Genomic DNA, 23761 nt, shown 5'->3' on the forward strand with positions numbered 1-23761 from the left:
TACTTGGTAATGTTAACAGTTATCTTACTCCTCCTTAGTTGTTACTTAATGTTTTTTTTCTACCTGCAAAATCAGAATTGACATGATGTGGCTCGGCTGTTTGGAGTTTCTGGCCTGATGGGGGGAAAATGACAGTTACAACAACTGGCCAGTGGGTGGCAGCATGTGAGATGATGCACAAGCCTGCAATATGTTGGCCAATGTGCATCTTTAGCAACACATCCCATGCATATATAATAAGGCCGTTTTTGAAGAATTGTCCACTGTAGTGACCACTATAGATAAACAGGTTTTATTGTATTATTATTCGTTTTTGCATACAGTACATTACTTAATTGTAAACACCGGCTACCTAAGCACAGAGTCCCTCAGCAACTCCAGGCTCAGTACATCATTTCCCTCGACACTATCCCTGCACATCCTGTCACTCTCCATTGTCCCATCAAATGGAGGCACCGTTAAAAAGGGGCCCTCAAAATGTCTTGTTTTCATGAATTTGCCAGGATCAGAAAATGGAGCAGAACTACAGCATCTACCCATCAATCATGTACTGTAGATAGATACATACGTTTTAATTACGTAAGAATATATATAACAGACAAAGACTAGAATCAGTACATTCAGTACAAACTAGATATTTATTGATCAACCAGAATGAATAACTAAACCCAGTGGTGGTCTGAAATCTTTTATTGAACAGTCATACAGTGGACTGGGAAAAACCTGTGATAAATATCAATAAATAATAATAATAATCTGACAAAGTGGGACACAGATTACTAAAGGGGATCACAATACTACTCTGTCGATCTCTGGATTCTCTGTGCTTTGTCATCTGCTCCAAGTACACTCCTTGTGTAAATACTCCTGATAATAATTTGATTAGCACACATGTGAAATGTGTGAATGTGTATGAAGTGAGTGAAGTGTTATTGTGTCACTGCAGATGAATGCTATTCATATAGTTGAATAAATGAAATGAATACAAATCACAAACTGACAGATCTCCAGCACTGTTGAGATACTGGAGTGTTGTTGGGTTCTGTTGTTGAGACAAAACCACTAATTGCCATGGAAACAGTGAGGGACGTTGAAGAGTTTACATGGAGACTGAATGTGGATGATCGGCTTCATGAAACTACGACACAAAGAGTGGCATGTATGTACACAGACGAGTGTCATTTTGGGCTGATACTCTCAAAGTGCTACACTTCATACTTTGGCTTTCATACGACTCAACAGTTATTCAGTGAGTCCCAGTGACTCTAGTACAGACGGGTGAATACAGGCCGGGCTCTCAGGAGTAGGGCAGCTCAGAGAGGTCCATGTTCCTCTTGAAGATCCTGGAGAACTCTGTGGAGAGCAGCTGGTGGAGGCTCCTGCCGTCATGAGAGTACACCCAGGATTCACCTGTCCAGTCGTAGCGCTTTGGTCCACTGCAAACAAGAAACCAGAGGAAATTCACTGACAGGTTGATGTTTCAGAATCCCCAGACGACGACTTGATATTATTATTTTATATTATTAATATTTATTTTCACCTGCATTCATGTCTGTAGTAATCTCACAGGTCTTAGCTTTCCTTTTAAAAAAACTGACTGAAATAAAACTACAAATCTAATGGTTGCCTAATATTTTTCACATAGTAGGCTACTGTATCTTTGTTTCAACTGTCCAAAAAAGTTGAAAAGCAATTTCTCAGTCTTTGTTAGCCATTTGTGAAATTTTGTGCTCACGCGCTATGTTCGCTCACATCATGTGCATCTCCTGGGGGCTAAGTCCCCCCCCCCCGTCCTTAAAACCTAATGACGCCCCTGGTCCGGTAAAATAAAACAAAACTCATCAGTCCAGTCACTGACAGTTTTTCCTGGTCCACTTTGCCTCCTTATGGTGCGGGCCCTGTTATTACATCTGACTTACTTCAGGACCAGTGGATCAGCTGGTGTGTGAGTCTCTCTCTCTCTCTCTCTCTTGGTACTGTACGTCTTCACCTTTACGCGCTCTCTACACAAGTGTAAGTCGATGTACAGTGTGGGGTGAGATCGAAATAACGTAGAGCAGTGCGCTTATACCTCTTACGTTTCTCACTTAGTTTCATATTAAAACAGGTGCGTCAGTGCCAGTGGATCATCGCGGGTCAGACATTTGGCTCCTAATTGGACCGCCTAATGGGGATGGCTGGTTTAATGTGTCTTTGTCATTAAAATTGCAAAAAAAAAAAAAAAAACACATCCATATAAAGTTTTCCGTGCTTAAATCCAATGCGCAATTTCCTAGTATGGAAATAATCGATTGTTTACCATTTAAAACGATGTTAGATCAATATATGTCGCCCAGAAGGCCAACTTGCTGAGCACAGATCGATGTAGTTGGATCATAGGAATATAAATGGATACATCGATGCAGTAGAGTAGATGAATCGTTACACCCCTAACTACCAGTGATGAATACAGCCCAACAGTGTAACGGACCTGGATGGAAGCTTTATTGATCCTTTTTAAAATTAGTTCATATTTTCACTCGCTTTGTTGAAAGATGTTGAAAAGTCTGATGGCACTGAGGACAAAAGCCTGTAGGTGTTTAGTTCAGCTCTGTATAAATCACAGCAGCTCTCTTTGCTCTTCCTTGTTCATAGTATTTTCACAACAAAACAAATGCAACTGCTAAACAACTTCCTGTTACAATGACATGCACCGGTGTATGTAGTTGTTGAGGTATGTAGATTAGATTTAGTTTCTGAGGCAAATCTAAAAGTGTGTCAGTCTTACCTTGTGGGGGAAGAAAGCCAGATCTGTTTATTTGGTGTCTGTTTGTTGATGACATAGGTGCCATGGTCCCCGCTCACCTTAACTGTCAACACCCCACTCTAGACACGCACCAAAGACAGAACACACATATTTAATAAACCAGTTCAACAACAAGTGAAACCAAACAGACATGTTCAAAAATCCCATGAACATTAACAGCAATGAGCTTCACACTGCTCTGATTTAAGTGTCATCAGTTTTACACTTTGATTGATTATATAATTTCTTCCCTTCGCTGTCAGATGGTGTCAGGAGTGAGCACGTTAGCTTAGCTTCACAAAAAGAATGGGATCAGCTAAATACTGTAGCTGGCAACACCTCTACAGCTCAGTGATGAACAGATTGTTCCATCAATATCATTATCATTAAAACCTGTGTTGCAGGATAACTGAAACGTTTGAAACAAGGGCACAAGCTGACAGCCCATAACTCCAAAAAGATTCACGTACAGTGTCACAGCTCTCTGCTTTATGCAGTCAGTGTGTGTGTGTGAGAGTGTGTGTGTGTACGGGCCCATGTGCTATTGCAGACGTTTGAAAAACGAGGTCAGTTGCCAAGATGGGAGCACCTGGCCATCAGTGTCACAGCAGACAATGAGGAGGAAGGTGTTAGACCAGTCGGGGGTGAAATAGTAAACATCATTAGAGATTCTCCTCCCAGTCTGGAATCTGAAATGCTCATTTAAGTGAGCAATTAAATTAGCTTGTGCATGTGTTTTCTTAAAGTCCGCCTCCAACGACCTTTTTTGGTTATTTTAAAGCATTCTCTGTGGTCTTTAAATTATGATTATGAAGTTTTTTGCCAAAATCACAAAACCTGTGCCATTTCCCAGTGCTCTCCCTCTGCACAGCACCAACAGCTCATTAGCAATGCGCCTCTGAGTGGTGGGCCGAGACTGCGCTGCTCTGCACCCACCCAGCCACCTTGCGTCTGACGGATTCATTTGCATTCATTCATCTGCTGCATATATATGTGGCTTTACAATGACAAGGTTTCTTTTTCTGTTGTTTTTTGCAGTTCTTCACACTACTCACTACCAAAATGTAAAAATAGGAGGAACTACGATAAAGCACCTCTGGTGGTGAATGGCCATTAGCCTATCACAAGTAAGTATCAATATCCTGCACAGAGACACACTCACAGAGAAGATGACGTCATATTCTGATCCAGTGAACGCTTCATCTGTCAGGTCTTCAAAATAATCAGCCAGAGCATCCAGAGTCTCATCTGCCAGCTTCTCATAGGCAGGTTCAGTCAGCTCACTTCAACAAAGACACAGACAACATCACGTGACACATGTGAAGAGGACTGCAGATACAGCAGTCCAAACAACTGTCAGGTAGGAAAAGTAAACCAATAGCCGTAAAAAAAACAAACACCATTGTAGCAACCAAAAACGTAATAACAGCCAATAACGTAATAACAGCCAATAACGTAATAATTTTGGCCATTTTAAATGTAATAAAGCCAATAATGTAATAATGTGCCAATAATGTAATAAAACTTTTGAGCCAATAACGTAATAACTTTTTTGCCAATAATGTAATAAGTTATTACATTATTGGCTGGTAATAACTGGTGCCGATAATGTAATAATACATAAATATGACTGCAGTTCTTGGAAATAAAAGGCTTTTTTACAATTTTTGTGCAGTTTGCTAATTAAAAATAGGTGTGGATGACATAGTCGTCATATTTATTCATCCAAGATATGTACTATCTTCACTCACTCACTCACTCACTCACTCACTCACTCACTCACTCACTCACTCACTCACTCACTCACTCACTCACTCACTCAAGTTGGAAAAATGATGGCTAAATGTTAATTTCCTCCTGGCTCCTCCGGGCCATGCTGGAACATTTCACATTGCCTATTTCCAATGGTTTGTCTGAGGCAGGAAGTTATACATGACTGAAACATAAACTGGCTGGCAGACACCATTCAATACACAAGTTTGGTTATGTTTTGGAGGTTGTTGATAGCCTACAATGCTTACTTACTGCAAACATATCATTAAGCACGGTAGAAGTGAGAGAGAGAGAGAGAGAGAGAGAGAGAGGTGAATGATGGTACATATCTTGGATGAATAAATATGACGACTATGTCATCCAATATACCTATTTTTGATTAGCAAACTGCACAAAACTGCAAAAAAGCCTTTTATTTCCAAGAACTGCAGTCATATTTATGTATTATAACATGATTGGCACCAATTATTACATTTTCAAAGGTTTTTTAATACTAGGCCAATAACGTAATAACCAGCCAATAATGTAATAACTTGTTACATTATTGGCAAAAAGCTTTGGCTTTATTACATTTAAAATGACCAAAATTATTACGTTATTGGCTGTTATTACGTTATTGGCTGTTATTACGTTTTTGGTTGCTACCTTTTTTTTACAGTCTATGGTTGCTACACACCAAAAGACACAGACAGTTACACTCCAAACATTCACAACTGTAGTGATGCTCGAGGAGGGGGAGCGCCGTCAGTTACCTTGTCTGCACGGTGGTGGGGCTCTCCAGCCGTGACGGGGTCAGGTGGATGTTCTTCCTCCAGCTGGCTCCATCAACTCTGCTATCAAACCACTAACAAACAAAACCTGAGGTCAAACAGTGAACAACACACATCCTCTGTCTCTCTGTGTCTTTGGAGTTCACTCCAATAGGTGAAATGAACGTGACCAGAATTCATGATTAATTTACCTCATTATTAGCTAAATAATTGTACATCACATTCTACATACATTCAGAAACACAGATCTCTTTTCTATAGGTTCTGGTGGATCCGCTGCTGTCACCTTCCAACTACAGGAGCTTAGAGGGGCCTACATGCGAATATGAATATGAGGTTCAAACTGAAATAATCCCTGTATTTCTTTGTGTAATTATATTTGTACTATCATCAAATTGTTTTTTGAGGAAAATCAATATGTATAAACTGATATGGAGATAAAAACGCACACTACGATCAGTCATGGTTGTTGACATCAAGAAGCAATCATGACCACAACCACCATAGGACACAGGAAGTGTAGCCTATACCAGTGGTTCTTGATTTTTTTTTACATCAAGGACCCCTAAATTGAAACAAATCAGACCACAGACCCCCATTGGACAAAATTTTGAAGCAAACACCAGAAATACACAAATATTTGTTCTGAGACTGAAGAACGTTACTTTTTTAGTCAATGTACATTCAACTTATCCAATTTTTGGAAATATTGTCGAGGAATTTCCGGAAAAAAAGGTGGTACAATTTTTTCAAAAACGTTAAAATATTTCTAGAAAAAAATGGTAAGGTTTCAAAAATAAAAACGTTTTAAAGAAATTCTTGAAAAAGTGGTAACATTTCTAGAAAAAAAAAAAATAATAATAATAATAATAATTTCTCAACAAAAAAAAACTTCTAGAAAAAAATTGGAAAATTTCAAGAAAAAGTTGGGGACCCCCTTGAACCCTCTCAAGGACCCCTGGGGGTCCCTGGACCCCACTTTGACAACCATTGGCCTATACCATTTCATACCATGGATGTTGCTGTAATGATTACAGCAACATAATGACACATTAGCACAGGCTATGTTAATAAAACTTTGTAAATCAGCATTAATCATGTTTAACCTATTGATTGTCAGACTTGTAGTGTGGCAGGAGGACTCACTGTGTGTGGCCGGAGACAGGAGGCAGCACGGCACGGCAGCGTGTGTCTGGTGACTGGATGAAGCCTCGTGAGGTGAGAAATACTCCTGAGCTGAAACATAAATAAGACAGACACTTGGACATTCAATACCACACAGCTGGTCAAGAAGGCCCAACAGTGGCTGTGCTTCCTCTGGAGGCTGAGGAGGTTTGGGGTGTCACCAAAGATCCTTTACAGCTGCATTGTAACAGCACCTTCAGTTTGCACATGCACAATTTGTACATTTTAGGCTATATGCTCTACTACCATTTACAACAGTTGCCTCCATCTGTGTTTAGCTTTTAGTTTTGTATTTTTTGTATTATTATGATTATATTGATGCTCTTTGATTGTCTTTCTATTTTTCTACTTAGTTTTATATCTCTCATGCTGGCATCTGTGTGTGGTCAACAAAGAAAGAACTGTCAGGGAAACATGCTTCCTGCTGTGCAAATGACAACACTTTGAATCTTGGGTGTTAAAATTCACCAGATGATGCAGGTTCATTGCAACACATCCTGTAGTGAGACATGACATCATGACATACAGACTGTGATCAGCTCTTCATAATAACAGACCAGCAATGAGACAGCTGAACATGTCATGAAACTGAACAACCAGTTGAGCAGCTTCAACAACTGAACGTCTTGACTTGTGTCTATGTGGGTGTCGTTGCTGCAACTTCCCCAGACTTCAGCAGCCCTGAGCTAAGGCTAACTGCTAACAGCTGAAACATTAACATTAGCACAGAGAGAGTTAACATGAAGCAGACAGTAGATACTGACAGACACGTCAAGGTGTTTCCTTCTGCGTGTGTCGCAGGCTGCTACGTATGTGAATTAGAAACGACACTGAGCACGTTCGAGGTGAATCAGCTGCTTCCTAACTTGTTGTTGTTAACTTGTTCCTGTTTGTGTGGCGCAGTCAGAGCCGGGGTCGAACCTGTTCCCTCCCTGCTGGTCAGTGACGGGTCGTCCTACCTGGGAACAGACGGTCCTGAAGTGAAGCGCCATCAGTGCGCTGAGCTGCGGCCTCAGGAGCAGACTGATGTAAGAGGAGCCACACGGAGCTCTGCGGAGGACGGACATGACGGAGCTGACGGTGGCGGGCTGCTCTGCCTCCGGTGGCCGCTTCCTGCTTCTCTTCTTCGGCCGCTTTGCTGGTGAGACCGCGCTGGCTCCTGCGCTGCGCCCCCTGGTGGGGCAGACCGCCTGGAGGAGCTGCTCTCCTCAGGCCGCCTGAACTTCTACACAGTAAGTTAGTAACTATGGTTAGACATTGTAATAGGCAAGGCAAGGCATCTTTATTTATAGGCTATAGCGCATTTCACTATTTCATACAAAGGCGACTCAATGTGCTTTACATAGAGACAAAACATTAAAAAAAAAAAAAAAAAAAAAAAAAAAACAGCATAAACTGCATAAAAACAAAAAGACAGAGTTAAAAACAGGAGTAAAGAAGAATAATAATAAAAAAGTAAAATAAAAGAAAATAGATCAAGTTTAAAGTTCTTAAAAAGAGCTCAGCCATAAATACATGAAAAGATAATACTCACAAAAATATCACCTTAATTTTACAAACCCACTCCAGGTGTTAGCTACCTAAATGAGATTATTACGGACAGTTGTGGATTTTAAAGATTACACGTGTAGTTCCACCAAAAATCCAAAGAGTGGCGCAAAGCTCAAATGACAGAGCAAAAATGAGACTTTTTTTTTTTTATTGCAAGTCAACTTGTTCTACCGTTGTTGCTAGAAGATCATGGAGGACCCCACTTTATGTGTTTCTCTGTTAAAGTAGGTAGCCTACACAGCCCAAAACCACATTCACTGACTGCAGGACAAAAACAATCAGAGAAAACTGTTACTGATTAACTAATAAATGCAAGCCATAATTAAAGATTTTTTTTGAGAGAGAGAGAGAGAGAGAGAGAGAGAGAGAGAGAGAGAGAGAGAGAGAGAGAGAGAGAGAGATTAATGTTTTATAGAAACAGAAGCAATTGCCTTGAGAAATTAATTTAATTTAATTTGTGTGTTATGTTTTGAGCATTTTAGTTGTTCATCTCAGAACTGCCAATCCCTTCCAAGTTTCACTAGTGTAAAAAAAGAAAGAAAAAAAAAAGATAGGCAAATTTACTGGTTGTACATGCAAAAGTAGATGACAGATTTACTTGTACTGTCTCAAATTTTAGGGGCAAAATGCCCCCATTTAGGAGCGGTCTGGAGCCCTGCAGTGACTACAGTTTGGCTGATGGTTTTATATTGTTTTATTTATTCTGTAGGCCTACAGTTTGTACGAAAATATATAGGAACTATATACAGCTATGAAACTATTGGGAATATAGAACATATAAACATATATGGGCCTATGTACATGTACACAAGGTTGGAAAAATATTGCACAGTTTGTGGGCATAGTCACAGATACCACTAAAAATAAATAACTAGTGGTAGAACCAAAAAGATATACACACAGATTGTATATAAAGAATGTAAAATATTAGACTAAATAAATAAATATGGGTAAAATGAAAATTATTTTTTGTGATAATATTCTCCAGATATATATATATATATATATATATATATATATATATATATATATATATATATATATATATATATATATATATATATATATTTTTTTTTTTTTAGATATTTAACTACAGCTACACAATGACACAGAAATATGAGCTTGAAGTACTGTAGGCTGTGTCAGTTTATAACCTGACCAACACATTGACTGTGATGACAGGTGAGCTTCAGGCTCCTAGGTTACCTCTTATGTCACAGACACAAAGGCAGATTAGATACACACGGGCAGGTGAGCTGCACACTCTTGGTGAGTTCCAGACACTGAGGTGATTTACAGCCTCTTCTGTTAACTGTCCAATAGTATAACAAGGATAAATGATAACAAAAGCATAAACTGTCTCTGCCATGAGTCCTCTCTGTTAAAATATAAATGCTCTGTGGTACAATGTTATGTCCAGTTGTAACAGATATCCTGTTTAACAGTGTTAGGCCATTGCCTGCTGGAATGTGAAAATGCCTTGCCAGGGATTAGACAAATATGATTAATTTAACATTATATCCTTATTCATCAAGCGTTGCAACTTTTAATTCGTTTCGATAACGTAAGCTCAATGTTCATACTACTCTCACTAGAAGTTGTCCGTCCCCTCTTACATTATTTCCACAGTCAGGCTCCTCCTGAGAGAGGTCTGCAACTCATACCAAGTATGTGTACCTGTGCATGCGCATGTTTACTTCCCAATTACGACACCTGAAAAGTGTGTTTGATTTCTTACTCTGGCATGTTAGATTTTTTCACAACCAGACCTCAGCCTTTTACTTAATCATCTCTTTAAACTGCTTAAACTTAGAACTTAAAAACTTGTAGAATATGCCACAAAAACTATAGATAACCAAGTAAATCAACACGTTTTACACTGCAATTCATTTTGGCTGTAATGAAATAATAAACAAAATGATTCTTTCTTTGTGTCCAAAATTTCAAACATGGAATTAATACCATGGTCTCTGATGAAGAATCTTCTTATTCATCTTTTTCTAACATTAGCCTACTCCAGGTAAAGAGAGCATGTAGGAGTGAAAAGTACATTTGTCTGTAATTATGGGGTAAGTGTTTCAAAAAATAATGATAACAATACTCAAGTTAAGTACAGAATAGATACTCAAAAAAATCTACTTTAGCAGTAGGATTACTTAGTCTGGATCATTTGGACAGTGAGGGACAGGGGGGAACACACTATACACTTTCAGCATTCAGAGTTTGTTTAACTGTGTTCTTTGAACAGACCCTGAAACTCCAACATTCTGACCTGAAGCCATTCACTCAGGTCACGTGTTTACATGACGCTCTCCTGTACCTGCAGTGTTAAAAAGGGGAGCGGAGGTGTGTCATTTAACTCCTGCCAAACTTCAGACTGGCTCATTCACAACTATTCATGAATCTGCTCTGCAGCGTCCTACCAGTGCTCAGCCAATCAGTGCGCTCACAACTGGTGAGATGTGCTGGGCCCTCTTCTGATTGGATGGCAGCCTCTCTGGTGAGGCCTGTGCACTGAGAGATCAGTGGAGGATTTCTGACTGAGACCTCTGCTGAGCAACGTGGGGAGAGAAAGTTAAAGCTGGATAATCTGATTAGAAGTGTAACTTTCACCAACCTATGGCCGTCACACATTGACTGGACATTGCTGAACAGTGAAGCTGCGTTCACAGGGTGACTCCAGGACTGCTGTTTAATCTCTTAATGCTAGGTCTGAGTCAGTCTTGTATGTTGTGCACCATTACTCTGTATGAACATATTATGTTATACATATTATTTGGAGATAGTGATTGTTTTGCAAAACAAAGTGTTTTAGATTTTCTCTATATCTGTCACATCCACATCCACATCCAGGCACTGGTTTTCATTAGTATTACTAACATAATATAAAATAAATTTAAATTATAACATGAAAAGCCTGTTTATTAATATGTTTGTACATATGTGCATGGCTGTGTATGTGTATGTAGGTGCATATGTGTAGAGATATTTGACAATGTAGACATATGCACATCATGATCCGTAACAACTATACTGTTGCTCCTCCTTCTATGTTATGTATGCAGTGTGCTGTGGATTGGGATGAGGGGGAAAAACTGTATTAACATTTAAAAAAAATTTGTGTCAAAATGTTTAAATAACAAGAAAAAAAGTATAAAGTTTTATTGACATCAACCGACACAATGAAGTGAATAAGCTGTCACTCTCAAGTCTTTTTGTCTTTATTATAAAAAGTACCCAGAACTTCTGCCTCTTCCTGTTGAACAGCCACACTCACTGCCAGTGACTTCATCAACAGCGTATCACACGTGAAGCATCAACACTGCGCTAATGCAACGTACAACAGACTGACTGATTCCACTGTCACTGTCAAACACACAGTGGCAATGTAACTTGTTAATTTGAAGCAGACATCGATAAATTACAGGCTCAGCTCAAGCAGACATTGAGTTACTCCATTTCCATAGACACACACCTGAAATGTATGACTATACAACATCCATGATTAAATATTTTAATTTAGAAAAATAAAACAAAGTCACGGATGTACATTACTGACCTGACCTGTTTCTTATAATTTGTTGGGGGAAATGGAGCAGTGGCAGTCAGGAAGCTGTTAATGTATGAAGACTCAAAATGACTGCAGACAAACTGGAATAACTTGATTGCAATAATTATGACATGTTTTCTATTGAAGGTTGAGTGTTGGCCTAATTCAATGTTCTTCTCATTTCTAAATGTTGTATTGTCCAGTGTCAAACAGTCGGGATACAAGCTCAACAATTCACACACACGATCCATCCTCCTTCCTCTCTGAAGGACAAAGTCCTGAGTTAATCTCATCTGTTCTGTCCCTACAAATTAACTCAACCTATGACTTGCAGTCACAATTTTAAAGTGATTATCATCCACTCATTCACATAATTATCAGTTCCTGATGTTGGTCGTGGTTATTCTTTTTTGTCCTCCTGAACCAGGACTTGAATACTGCTCCATGACACTACAATCATCAGCAACTCAGATGAAGAAGTCTGGTCTTCACACCCATACAAGATATGTGCACTTTTTTATGCAGGCATGCATTGAGCATCTTTGGGCCATCCATGACAAAAGGTGATGTTGATATGTTTGTTAGTGGTCCAGCATGAGATGTTTAAGATGCAGTAAAGACCAAGGCTTCTAACCCTAACTCAATTAGCAGCATGATTATGTGTGTTTGTGTCTGCTGAAAATACTCCTCTTCAGCTAACTCCAGAACCTTTGCCCTGACCCCAGCTCTAGCTCCCATGTTGGCCTCTTTGAACCTCACTACACCATCCATCATCCAGATTCATCACCCTTCTTCTTTGGATTTTGGACAATAAAAATTTGAGCTTAGCTTCATTGTGTCCCACCGTAGTGAGGGTGTTAAGCCTATAGTCTGATAATCATCCTCATAGCCATGTTTATTAGAACATCATTGCACAGAATGACCTGAAGTATAAGTTTAGTCTGTGTACAGTCTGCAGGCTCCTTTAGGTCCCAGTGTTTCTGTGTTCACATTGTTGGTTTGGAGACAGGAGAGCTGCTTCGGCAGCACCCAAACACCTAACAACATTCTGAACCATGGAAATGAGTAATTAGCTGCTTTTAGCACCATAGCATGAATACACAACCAAGAACACTCCCTTTAGCTTGAATGGATCCTTCGTATAGCCGGCATAGAGATTGGTCATGATACTCCTGAGAACGTCTGAGGTCTACTTTTTTTCGATGAATAATTAGTCTCTTTTATATTGTCCATGGTTTCCTGAAATTGTGTTCCTGCAGGAGACAACACTGCTCTCAGGATGCTGTCTTGGTGCAGGTTCCTGGGGTCTCCTGTAGATTCGCCTTGGACCTAGAGACAGGACAGTAACATTGTTTTAGACCATCAGGGTTGTAAAGAAATTAGTTGAGGCTTTAAATGGTTTGTAACTGGATATGTCCCTAAATAACAGTTTATACAGTGACTCTGTGAATAAACTTAATTGTTGCTTCTTTTTTTTCTTTTTTTTTTTACATTATAATCCTTTTGAGAATGTTATGCTTTTTGAAAATAATAATAACAACCAACACAAGTCAATAAAAATCTGGACAAACTGCACACTCCCCTGAGGAGGAATCTTCTGCTTCCTCAACACTAACATGCAGAAACTTAGAGCTTAATTTGATGGTGTGTGTGAGGTTAACTGGCATGATGACACAGGAATGTATACACACACTTCAATATACCTATCACAAGTCATATCACCTTATCACTGGTATTACAGAACCTTCCAGCTTGAGATGCTGTGATACAGTTGTGAAAGTACCAGTGATACTGTACATATAAAGGGATCAGTGTTGACTTTTTACATTGCAAAACATTTGCTCTGTGCACATTGCTGGGTGTTGGGAAAAGTCACTATGAACTGTGTATGTGGCCCTGTTCAGACCTGGTATTAACATTCAGCTCTAAATACAGGAGTGAATACAGAGGACGCATCCGAGATCCAATTACTCAGACAACGTTCAGAGGAGGTCTGGTCACATTCATTAGATGCTATGAATTCAAAGCATGCTGACCACATCCCCTGATGTCCTTTACCACAGTCTATTAGTCTCACCACTGTTTAACCATGAACCCAAAATATCTAGTACTTCAAATGGATAAAACCTAACTCCATTCTAAGAGCTATGCAGTGCATTAATTCACTCACTGTCTTCCACTTGCTTGCACTCCCTTTCACTCTCACTCTCACTCCCACTCCCACTCACAAGCACACTGACGACAGACCCGTCTTTTAATTGGCTAAAAACAAAAACATATATCTGTGGTCAACCCTGACTACTTGTTGTTGGATGAACACATTAATACCAGGTCTGAACAGAGCCTGTGACTCTGCTACTGTCTCCTTCAGATACAACACTGAATCATATCAATAACAATTCCTGGCTCTTACCTGTTGTGCGTCATGTGACTCTTGACCAGGTGTCCAGCAGCCAGAGCAGCCATCAGTGAAAGCTCTCCAGCCAGGACGGTGGCACATACCACCCTGGCCAACTGCCGAGCGTTCTCTCCGGGACATTCCTGACAGGCTCCCTGTACGCCCAGCATCTTCACACACACAAACAAAACACATATACACACCCGTTAAAGCTGCTGTTAATGGTGTCTTTTCGTTTCCAGCAGAAAGAGCTTGCTATTGACATATGATCAGATTTAAAGGGATAGTTCAACATTTCGGCAAATTGGCCCATTGCCATAATCCCTATAGTCATAGCAGTAGGTTGCCTCAGAAACAACTGGGTCTCGTAACGTTCCGTTATTATCCCATAGCGTGGTGAATGTGCAGGTCACAACTTGTCCACCAGAGCGTTGTGGAGTTGTTGGATTGTGTATTTGATGAGTTTGATGAGGGAAACCAAGAAATTCCATTAGCCTCCATAGCGTAGCTCTGAGCAGCTCGCGGCCCTGCTCCACCACTCTAAAAATAGCTTGCACCAATAATTAAAGGTAACAAACCTACTCCTAAGACTATAGGGATTATGGCAATGGAACAATTTGCCAAAATGTTGGAACTATCCCTTTAAAGTTTCAAATCCGCAATTTTTTCCACAGTAGTCACTGAAATGTGTGTATGTGTACCTGGAGGCAGGCTTGCTGGGGGGGCAGGTTGGTGCCTCCACCCACAGTGCCCAACTCTATGGAGGGCATGGTGCAGCTGATGTACAGGTCCTCTCCTGTTGGGCCGGATGCTTCCATGAGGGTGATGCAGTTACTGCTGCCAACTGACTGGGCTGGATCCTGCAGGACACAAGCATACACATAAGACATAAGCACAGGAAACCCCAATAAAGTAAAATGAAGCGATAGATTTTGTGAAAACTATTCCACCTGTCCACAAGCGATGTAGATGGCTGCCACCAGGTTGGCTGAGTGAGCGTTGAATCCACCGATGCTCCCAGCCATGGCTGAGCCCACCAGATTCTTACTGATGTTCACTTCCACCAGAGCTTCTGTTGTTGTCTTCAACACCTGCAGTGAAGAAAAGAGCATTAGTCTGCTGGGATAAAATTATAAAATATATACAGAAATATTTTGTATTTGATGGAAAGCGCAGTAAAATTACTTTTAAAGGACCTTTCTGTTACAGGTGAGATCACCTGAAGGGCTGACAGCAGGACCCTTTAATCTGTGACACCTCATCTACAACCTTTTAGAAGTCCTAACTCCTCTTACCTCTCTGACTACTTTAGCTGGGATGGTAGCTTCACAGACAGCAGACTTGCCCCGGCCTTCGATCCAGTTGATGGCGGCTGGCTTCTTGTCAGTGCAGTAGTTTCCACTAACAGCTATGACCTGCAAGTCTGGGAATTCTTGCTTAAGCCTGCCGAGAGCCTGCTCTGTACCCTGCAGGGAGGACAGGTGTGGTGTGTGAGAGCCATTACCATTACACAGGAAACCCTGAAATCACATATGCATGTACAATAGTTACCTTAGAGATCATGTTCATCCCCATAGCATCTCCAGTCCTGGAACAGAAGCGGATGTACAGATTTCTTCCAGCCAGGGCAACCAGCAGCTTCTGCAGACGTGCAAACCTGCAACAACAATCACACACAAAGCCCAAATGTAGATACAGACACTGAGAAATACTTTTAATATTGTCCTATCCATGTTAGGTTCCTGTTTTACCTGCTTGTGTTGTCAAAGGCTTCTTTCATGATTTGAAAACCATCTGTGCTATCCAACCAAGCCTTGACCTCTGCTGCCTGGCAGGCAGAGGGCAGCCTCACCACTGGTCCTCGTGTCATGCCGTCAGCCAGAATACGACTGTTGGCTCCGCCTCCCAGCTGCAATGTATTAACATGTTAATGTATTAACACAGGATGCTGCTATCACAAGAGTCTTTGCACGACGAAACAACTACTAAACCGAATCAGAAAGAAGTAGTCTGGACGGTTTCATCATGCAGCTAATCAAACAGGAGGAATCACAAGTAGTCAACATGTCACTGCTCATGGCCCATATGAATGAACCACATCTCATATTTAAAGTCTAGACTAAACATTTTGAAAATGCACAACTTTACTTCAACGACTGTAATAACAAGTAGCTCACTGACTCAACTTGTCAGTGTGTGTGTGGGTCACATGGTAAATAGAGGACTGAGCGTCGTGAGGGAAAATGGTTGCTTGACTCACAGCGATTGCTCGACAACCACGGTTGGTGCTGGCAACCAAGCAGCCCTCTGTAGTTGCCATGGGAACCTGGAACTGCTTCCCATCCAAATGTAGTGGTCCAGCCACGCCCACTGGCACAGGAACATAGCCAATCACATTCTCACAGCAGGTGCCCATAACCTGGGAAACAGGAAGTGTGTTACAGAAAGGAATGCAGTGTGTGTGTGTGTTCTAGAATATAGATATACAAAAATGAGCAAAATGACGGTATGAATGGTAATCAGTCGGCTGTTACTGTGGGATTATTGAATAATACGTTTACCATCTTTTTTGTTTGTTTGCAAACAGCTTTCCTATATTACATAGACCAACTTATGAAATATCTATTTTATTAGGCAGTTAAACTGCGTTTAGGACAAAAGAGTGAGTTGCAGCCCTGAAATAGGTTTTCAATCACAGACTGAGGCTCCAACAGGAACACCCACCCAGCTGGTCTACCAGTCTGCTATCAGCAGCCATCAGAACAGTATTTGACACCATCGTTGTGCACCCTCACTTCAAAAAGACAGGAAAACTCAACTGTGGAAAAATACTAAATGCTGTCCTTGATGTAAAAAGAATGAGGAGGATGAAAAATCTCCAGAGCAGTGCCATACTTTGACTGCCAGACAACAAACCCCCATTGGTTGCTCACATGTTTCTGAGAGACTGTTGCGGGGTGACAGTTAAATGAACCACAGTAATCAGCTATAGTTATAGTGATACTAGATCTAAATGTTAATACTAACCATCTGGTAAATCGACTGTGAATCGAACCGACTGAGTGTAAAACCAGTGTGTCCTCACCTTGGAGTAGTCATAGTGTGTGTATGGCAGAGAGGACAAGGCGGTAGGAGAGGGCAGCTTTGAGGAGATCATCTGTCTTCGGATGGCCACTCCTCTCTCCGGCCTCTCCATAGTGGCCTCCAGTTTGTATGCTGGGATGTGTTTGGAGTTGACCAGCAGCATCACCTCAGCGTCGCTCAGGAAACGAGGCCCCAGCTGCAACACACACAAGGCCATTTAATGTTGACTGAGGACAGATCTTTCCCAAGTGTCATTTAGCTTTAAAACATTTCAGTCAGTTGTTTGACACAGGACAGAACTGTAGACTGTAGCAGGAAGCAGGAAATGACATCGCTGGTAAAGGGATGGGAGGGAAGGTTAAAAATGAGACTGCTGTTTGTTTATAACCATTTAGTGTAAACCTGTTTGGCCCTCCATGAGCTGTGTTCATGTATATACTCCATTAACGGGAGACTCAGGTGAGCTGAGTGCACAGTGGCCAAAGAGGGCCAGGAGAAGCCCTGCAAGTGTATTTTCTATTGGTGTCATGCACTAATTGGTTGAGCCTTAAAGAGATACCACTCTGACTAATCTTATTACGGCCCAGTTCAATCACACAACTTAAAAACCCTGCAGGCTGATTGGAGGGAGGTGACAGCACAGCCCACGCAGACACCCACTTATTAGCTGTGTTTATTATGGGTAATGTTTTACCTCAGGGTTGTTGAGGATGGCCACACATTGGTCCAGGTCTCTGGGCTTTAAGGGGAGGCTCGACTTAGCCGCCTCAGACTTGAGCTCTTCCTCTTCAGCCCCCATGACAAAGAGGCTCTTCGGCTGGGGGTCAGCAACCGGGGCGGACAGAGGCCGAATGACCTCATCTAAGGAAACATGGTGGGGTTAGAAGTTAAAGTTAAAGTTAATGTTAAAGTCGTCTCAGTTCCAAGACTCTGCCTCAGCATTGTCACTGCAGACGCACCTTTCTCTGCCTTGCTGGAGACGACAGCAGCCACGCTGTGGGAGGGGGCAATGGGGCGAGAAGTGGGCGGCTCCTTCCTGCAGCAGGTCTCGGTGGGCCGGCGCAGGGGCAGCACCGGGGCAGACATAGTGATGGGGTTCTTCAGTGACAGCGTGGACTCCATCTCAACCTGCTCGAAGAAGATGTACTTGATAGCCAGCAGCAGGGCCAAGGCCAGACAGATGACCTGCTCTATGTCCATGGTGATCATCCTGCAGGGAGGAGGGGGACAGATTCCTTTATGTCTCACACAAACACCACTATTGAAGAAACAGTTAAATCATAAGAAGACACTGGCAGCACTGTTATTTCTCATCCCAGTATGACATCAGTACACTCCAGTCATCCAGGTTCACTAGATCCATCCCCATGTTAAAGCGATATGCCAGCATTTTTTTTTTCATGTCTTGCCTCACTCCCGAGTCCATGACAAGCAGATGGACACCATCCATTCGACTGTGCGTGCAGTAACAAGGGAGATAGAGCCCGTATCGCCCGTAATTAGCTTAGCTCAAACGCTGGAAGTGTATCGGTAATGGTAGCCTGCTCCACCTAAAGTCATCAGAGAAACTCTTCAGCAACTCTAAACGGAAACCGACGGGCCGATCTTCATCTCAGAGCTGATAAAACTCTCCGGTAAGGCATCTTGAATGGTCAAATGCCGGTAACGGGACGAGATCGGTCAAAACGGAGGGTTCAAGCAAAGATGGTTTAATTTGGTTCAAGCTAGCTACATCGAGGGTAGGTTAGCTTCCTATTTCAAAGTAAAAGCACAAATTCTTTCGTCATGGTTTTCTGTATGTAAAGGGCAACGGGTGTTTTATTTTGTGAAAGTAACCAGAAGTGCATTGGTCACAACGGCTAGCTTGAGTAGCGTCAAATTTGTCTGTACAAAACAGCTGGTATTTAGACAAATTAACGACATACTACTGATCTAAACGGCTACTTTCTCGCCTAAAATTTTTTGAAATGTCGATAAAGTGATATATTTACAGAATTTAGAGCTAAAATGAAATCAGCTTCTGACTGCTAATTTCGGCTGGGGTAGGAGTCAGACACTTCCTATGTACTTCCAGCGTTTGAGCTAAGCTAATTACGGGCGATACGGGCTCTATCTCCCTTGTTACTGCACGCACAGTAGAAAGGATGGTGTCTATCTGCTTGTCATGAAAAAAATGTTGGCGTATCCCTTTAAAACCAAGGCCCTCCCTCCAGAACACGTTTACAAAAACCACTGTGAATGAACTGCATCTTAATTTCACACAAATATACAGTGCAGCTATCAGACGCACACAAACGTGCAACTAAGCAAATCCACGGCCTTCACCTGGTGAGGTAGAATTGCCAGAGTGGTTTCTCTGGCTCGACCCTCCTGGGAGACATGTGGTCCAGCTCCATGCCCACCTGTGGGATGCCCGCTGTGGTGTTGATGGAAAGGGGTTCAGCGATCCAGCGGCTGTGAGCATGAACCATCACCAGGCCCAGAGACTGCACAGAAAGCATTGAGAGGGAATCACATGGTGTTGGAATGAAGATGGAGAAACGGGAGAAGAACGGAAGGTGTTAGCTACCATGATCATCTTGACTCTCTGGGTCACAGGGTTGGGTTTGTTGTCCTCCTCCTCCATCACTCTGGAAAAGTGGCTCAGCTGCCAGATGGGATGGCCCTCCTGACTCTCACGAGACAGCTACAGGAACACAACACAACACTGTCAGTAAGGCAGACTTGAATACATGTGTGCACACATACAACCATTGACTGCAGCCTTACCTCCAGCACCAGTGACACACATGCAGGGAAGAAGGTCATGAACACAAAGTAGTTGGCCAAGACAGACATGCAGCCGAAGCAGCACATGATTTCCAGCTGCCGCACACCTGAAAGACAAAAGGCAGAAACCACAGGGGGGGGGGGGTCAAGAGTAGCTCAGAGATCCATGATTCAACATCTGTGGCAACAGACAAATTCACCACATTCACAAGTATTTCAACATGCTTTTTTAATTTCATCAGATAAAGTTGTGTTGAAACGTAGATGTCAGTGAAAGGATAAATGGAGCTAGATGGGGCAAAAAGTACCTGACATGGTCCCAACCCCAATCACTAGGCACTCCACCAGGGCATCCAGAGTGAAGGTCGGTCCCAGCACCGCCATGCCACGAGCAATGTTGTCCCTCACTTCATCCTGAAAGGTTACAGAGAAATAAGCCAGTCAGGACACGCTGTCAAAACTCTCGGCCTCATATATACATTTGATGAGTGAATATTTATTTTCTACAAACCTGAGAACTGGAGCTCAAAGCAAACTTGGCAAGAGCGCAGGCTTTTGAGAGGTCGATAAGAAGCAGGAAGAAGGGCAGAGCCTCACTGAAGGACAGAGAAGGACAATCAGCAGGAGCATGTTGACAAAGACACTAAAGACAGGGCAGTATGAGGAGTAAGTCCTTACTTGAGACCGGTGAGCTCTTTGTCAAGAAAGTGAATGACCACCGTGCTGAACACAAAGCTGGAGAAGATGGTGAAGAGCCCAGCAATGCCTGGAAAGAGAGGATGAGTTGTTTTTACTTATATCTGGTCAAGTCAGGGGATGTGAAAACATGCAACACTGTGACATCAACATGTGATCATCATCAACTTACCTAAAATATACTTGGATCCTAGCTGTCTCAAGTTCTGGAACTGGAAGTAAATATAGACAATGGCGATGCAACGCGTGATGGTGAGGATGATGATGTCGCTGCTCAGTATTTGCTATGAGACAAGAAGATCAGAGACTCGTGTTAGAAATCAGACCACAACTCAATGAGAGATTGGATATCCTCCTGACAGCATCTTCAAATCTACAAGGTGGGATACAAGGCTGTCGCCAGCAGCTGTTTAAGCTTACTGTAGCACAATGAATCAAAAGAGGAAGAGACAGCCAGCCTATCACTCTATCAGCATGTAAAGCTGGAATGCTGAACACCACATGGAGCTTCTTACAGGGACTGTGAGGTATGATTGTCAAAAAGAGAATATTGCATCATATTGTGTAAAACTATATTACTATTGAACTGCTTGCTAATCAGTATTTCAATTAAGTAGAACACTGCTTTTCTTCCAATAAAACAGTTTTACAGCTTTCTTCTGGAAATAAAAAACTACTGTGATCAACTAACTGTGATAACAGATCTGAAAATGTAGAAGACATCAGTGAAGCCTGTCCAGTCAGGACAACGCTCTGTGGATCTCTAATGTGCGCACTCAAACGGTGATTATTATAATGCATACGCCAGCTTTTATGTTCAGCCTTCAACTCTCTGGATGCTCTTCTGTCAGATGGGATGAGGAAATGTGTTTTCTAGTGCACATGTTTTATCTTGTTAAAACCGGCTTTGTTCCCTCCGTGCACCATTGAATTTAAATGTGTGCTAAATAAATAAACTAAATAAACTTGTTTGTTTCAATAAAGTGACTTTGATTCAGTGGAGTCACTGAGTTTGGCAACAGAAGAGTGAAGACACCAGGAAGTGATGAAGACAGGTGACCACTTATGGTAGGGTTACACCCTGGAATACACTATATTAACACACCTACCTAACAAACTATTTCTCAAAAGGGATTAATTAAGTATTTTTGGTATTATTACATCAGAACTGTGTAATTGGTCAAATGATCCATATGCTGTCAGTGAGACATGTAGTCTGAGGTGTAGGTGCAGAGACAGCCACGAGGCGCTAGTCTTATCTCATTGTCTCACCTCCTCTGATTTGGGGCAATCAAAGTTCCAGCCACAGATCTGGTCGTTGCCGGTGAACATATTCATTGACATCATACAGATGGTGAGAGTGACTGTGCCAACAATCACCTCCCATGGGTGGGAGGCCACCAGGAGGCCATGCATACGGAACAGACGGGTCAGCATGGTGGAGCAGAGCTGCCAAACAAGAAGAGAAGTATGAGTAAACTGTGAGAATAACCTGTAACCAGGATTACACAGCCGTCAGTACAGCCACAGCCAAAATCAATCATCAATCATAAGGCCTATAAGGAAGGAAAACAATTATGTGTCCAAATTTAATTTAATTAGGCTACACAGATAATCAACTCTGGTACTTTCACATAACTACTCCAGGACCTGGAACAAGGCAGGTTGATTTGTATAGCCCATGTTTAATACTGTAGCTGAACAACAGTTTATCTCAAAGGGCTTTACACAGCAGAGAACACTTCAGAGAACCTTGTATTTACAGTATTATTGTCTATATCGGTTCATGAGAAGTTGATGTGATATCTTAAATGTTTATTATCAAGATTTTTTCATTTTTATCATGTTTAGGCAGAAACAAGGAAAAACCATACTGATTACTGTGAGTATTTCAACAGATGGGCATGATCAGACAAACTATAGCACTAACTCCGGGAGCATCAACAGTCTGAAATCCGACCATCTATCATCAACTCCCTGGCCTCAGGTCTGATCATTCAGTTTCATACTGTAAAACATCAAATCTCACACACCTTACTGGAACAGTCTATGTGTATTATTTTTTCCGTTTAGACTGACTGGTCCAAAATCAAAGCAGCTGTGCACGTTAATACATTGACACGGTTTTGGGAGAGATCTGCAGCCGCCGGCCTGTCGCGTGCGCTGGACGCGTTACCGGAGCGGCTGAGATGCGGCGTCGCTCCCGGTGTACTGATCAGACATTAAACTTTACCGGCCTGGGTCGTCAGTGTGCTATACATTCAGGCCTTCGTGTGTTTACAGACAACACAGTAAGCTGAAGTGAAGACAGACTTACCGTGTGTCGGTGCCGGTGGTCGGTGGAGAGTGGAAGCTGTCTGTAGGCGGATGCTCAGCGACGCTCTCGGCCGCTCAGCAGCTTATGGAAGACCGATGAAGCGATGGCACGCTTCTACATCACCAGACGCTTCAGCCAATCACGGCGGCCACCTGCTTCACGAGCGCTTTATCCACGCCCCGTTTCCCTGGCGACGCAGTGAGGGGGCGTGGCCAGGAGGAGAACGCCTGATCTCACCATAAATGACAGCGATCTGCTCAGGGAGCGGTCCCGGCCCACGGCGCTGACAGGACCCTATACTGTGACTTATGATTTATTGTTTTGTTTTTTTTGTTTGTTTTTTTTACCTTGTATACTGCATTAAAATTGAGGGGGGGGGGGGGGGGGGGGGAAGATAACAAATAAACTACTGCAATTTGTACTGACCTCAGTGACAAAGTATAATTATAATGAAGAAGACTCTGAAACCTCTTAATTCAAATGTTTTAATCCTGCTCTCTTATGCCTCAAACATTCGATTCCTAGGTGCATTAACTCATCTGGGGGATTTACATTAGCTCACCACAGAGTTTCACATTGTTGCTAAGAGTATCAGTGACACATTTCTTTTTTTAAATTCTTTTTAGAGACTTTGATGTCGAATCAGGTCTAACACCAGTTGTGTTGGTTCAGGGCTAGTAGGCTATGTTGTGTTGTGGCTATAAAAAAAAGACATTCATTCAGAACAGATTAGAGTTTTAGAAATATTCAGTTATTTTTTCTGTCTTATAATTTATCAGCACTATAATAGTGCTCTAATCATTCAGCAGTCAAAGAATAGCTTGTCCCTTTTTATTCTGAAAAATCAACATGTCCTGTAGTTTGATTTATCTGAGCAACATCC

The 23761-nt window shown here is 41.9% G+C and overlaps 2 protein-coding genes across 2 annotated transcripts; both read right to left on the bottom strand.

The window, feature by feature from the left end:
• Positions 1–681: 681 nt before the first annotated feature.
• fxn (frataxin) lies at positions 682–9755 on the bottom strand (the record flags this gene model as incomplete). The annotated part of the gene is made up of 7 exons (XM_083978621.1): positions 682–1436; positions 2768–2865; positions 3948–4068; positions 5311–5402; positions 6475–6564; positions 7473–7686; positions 9742–9755. 7 exons carry the CDS (start codon positions 9753–9755, stop codon positions 1298–1300), a joined length of 768 nt encoding a protein of 255 aa, XP_083834747.1. The 3' UTR covers positions 682–1297.
• A 1512-nt stretch (positions 9756–11267) lies between these two features.
• LOC310990906 (3-hydroxy-3-methylglutaryl-coenzyme A reductase-like) lies at positions 11268–23012 on the bottom strand. Its single transcript, XM_083978454.1, has 20 exons — positions 22879–23012; positions 21834–22010; positions 20734–20845; positions 20544–20631; positions 20377–20461; positions 20174–20279; positions 19866–19972; positions 19666–19782; positions 19422–19582; positions 18056–18306; positions 17791–17957; positions 17098–17292; positions 16273–16431; positions 15764–15921; positions 15564–15669; positions 15308–15478; positions 14963–15103; positions 14714–14872; positions 14028–14182; positions 11268–12943 (listed from the first exon to the last, which is right to left on the bottom strand). Exons 2-20 carry the CDS (start codon positions 21996–21998, stop codon positions 12889–12891), a joined length of 2658 nt encoding a protein of 885 aa, XP_083834580.1. The 5' UTR covers positions 21999–22010; positions 22879–23012; the 3' UTR covers positions 11268–12888.
• Between the last annotated feature and the right edge of the window lie 749 nt (positions 23013–23761).

Source organism: Trachurus trachurus, assembly GCF_905171665.1.
Source record: "Trachurus trachurus genome assembly, chromosome: 9".
Taxonomy (NCBI): Eukaryota; Metazoa; Chordata; class Actinopteri; order Carangiformes; family Carangidae; genus Trachurus; species Trachurus trachurus.

Excerpts from the sequence above, each read along its gene's own strand:
- LOC310990906 (XM_083978454.1), bottom strand. The coding sequence starts at position 21,998 with ATGCTGACCCGTCTGTTCCGTATGCATGGCCTCCTGGTGGCCTCCCAC. Across the intron at positions 20,280-20,376 it reads CTTTGAGCTCCAGTTCTCAG|GATGAAGTGAGGGACAACAT; the intron begins GTTTGTAGAAAA and ends GTAACCTTTCAG. Across the intron at positions 18,307-19,421 it reads TGGCAATTCTACCTCACCAG|GATGATCACCATGGACATAG; the intron begins GTGAAGGCCGTG and ends TCCTCCCTGCAG.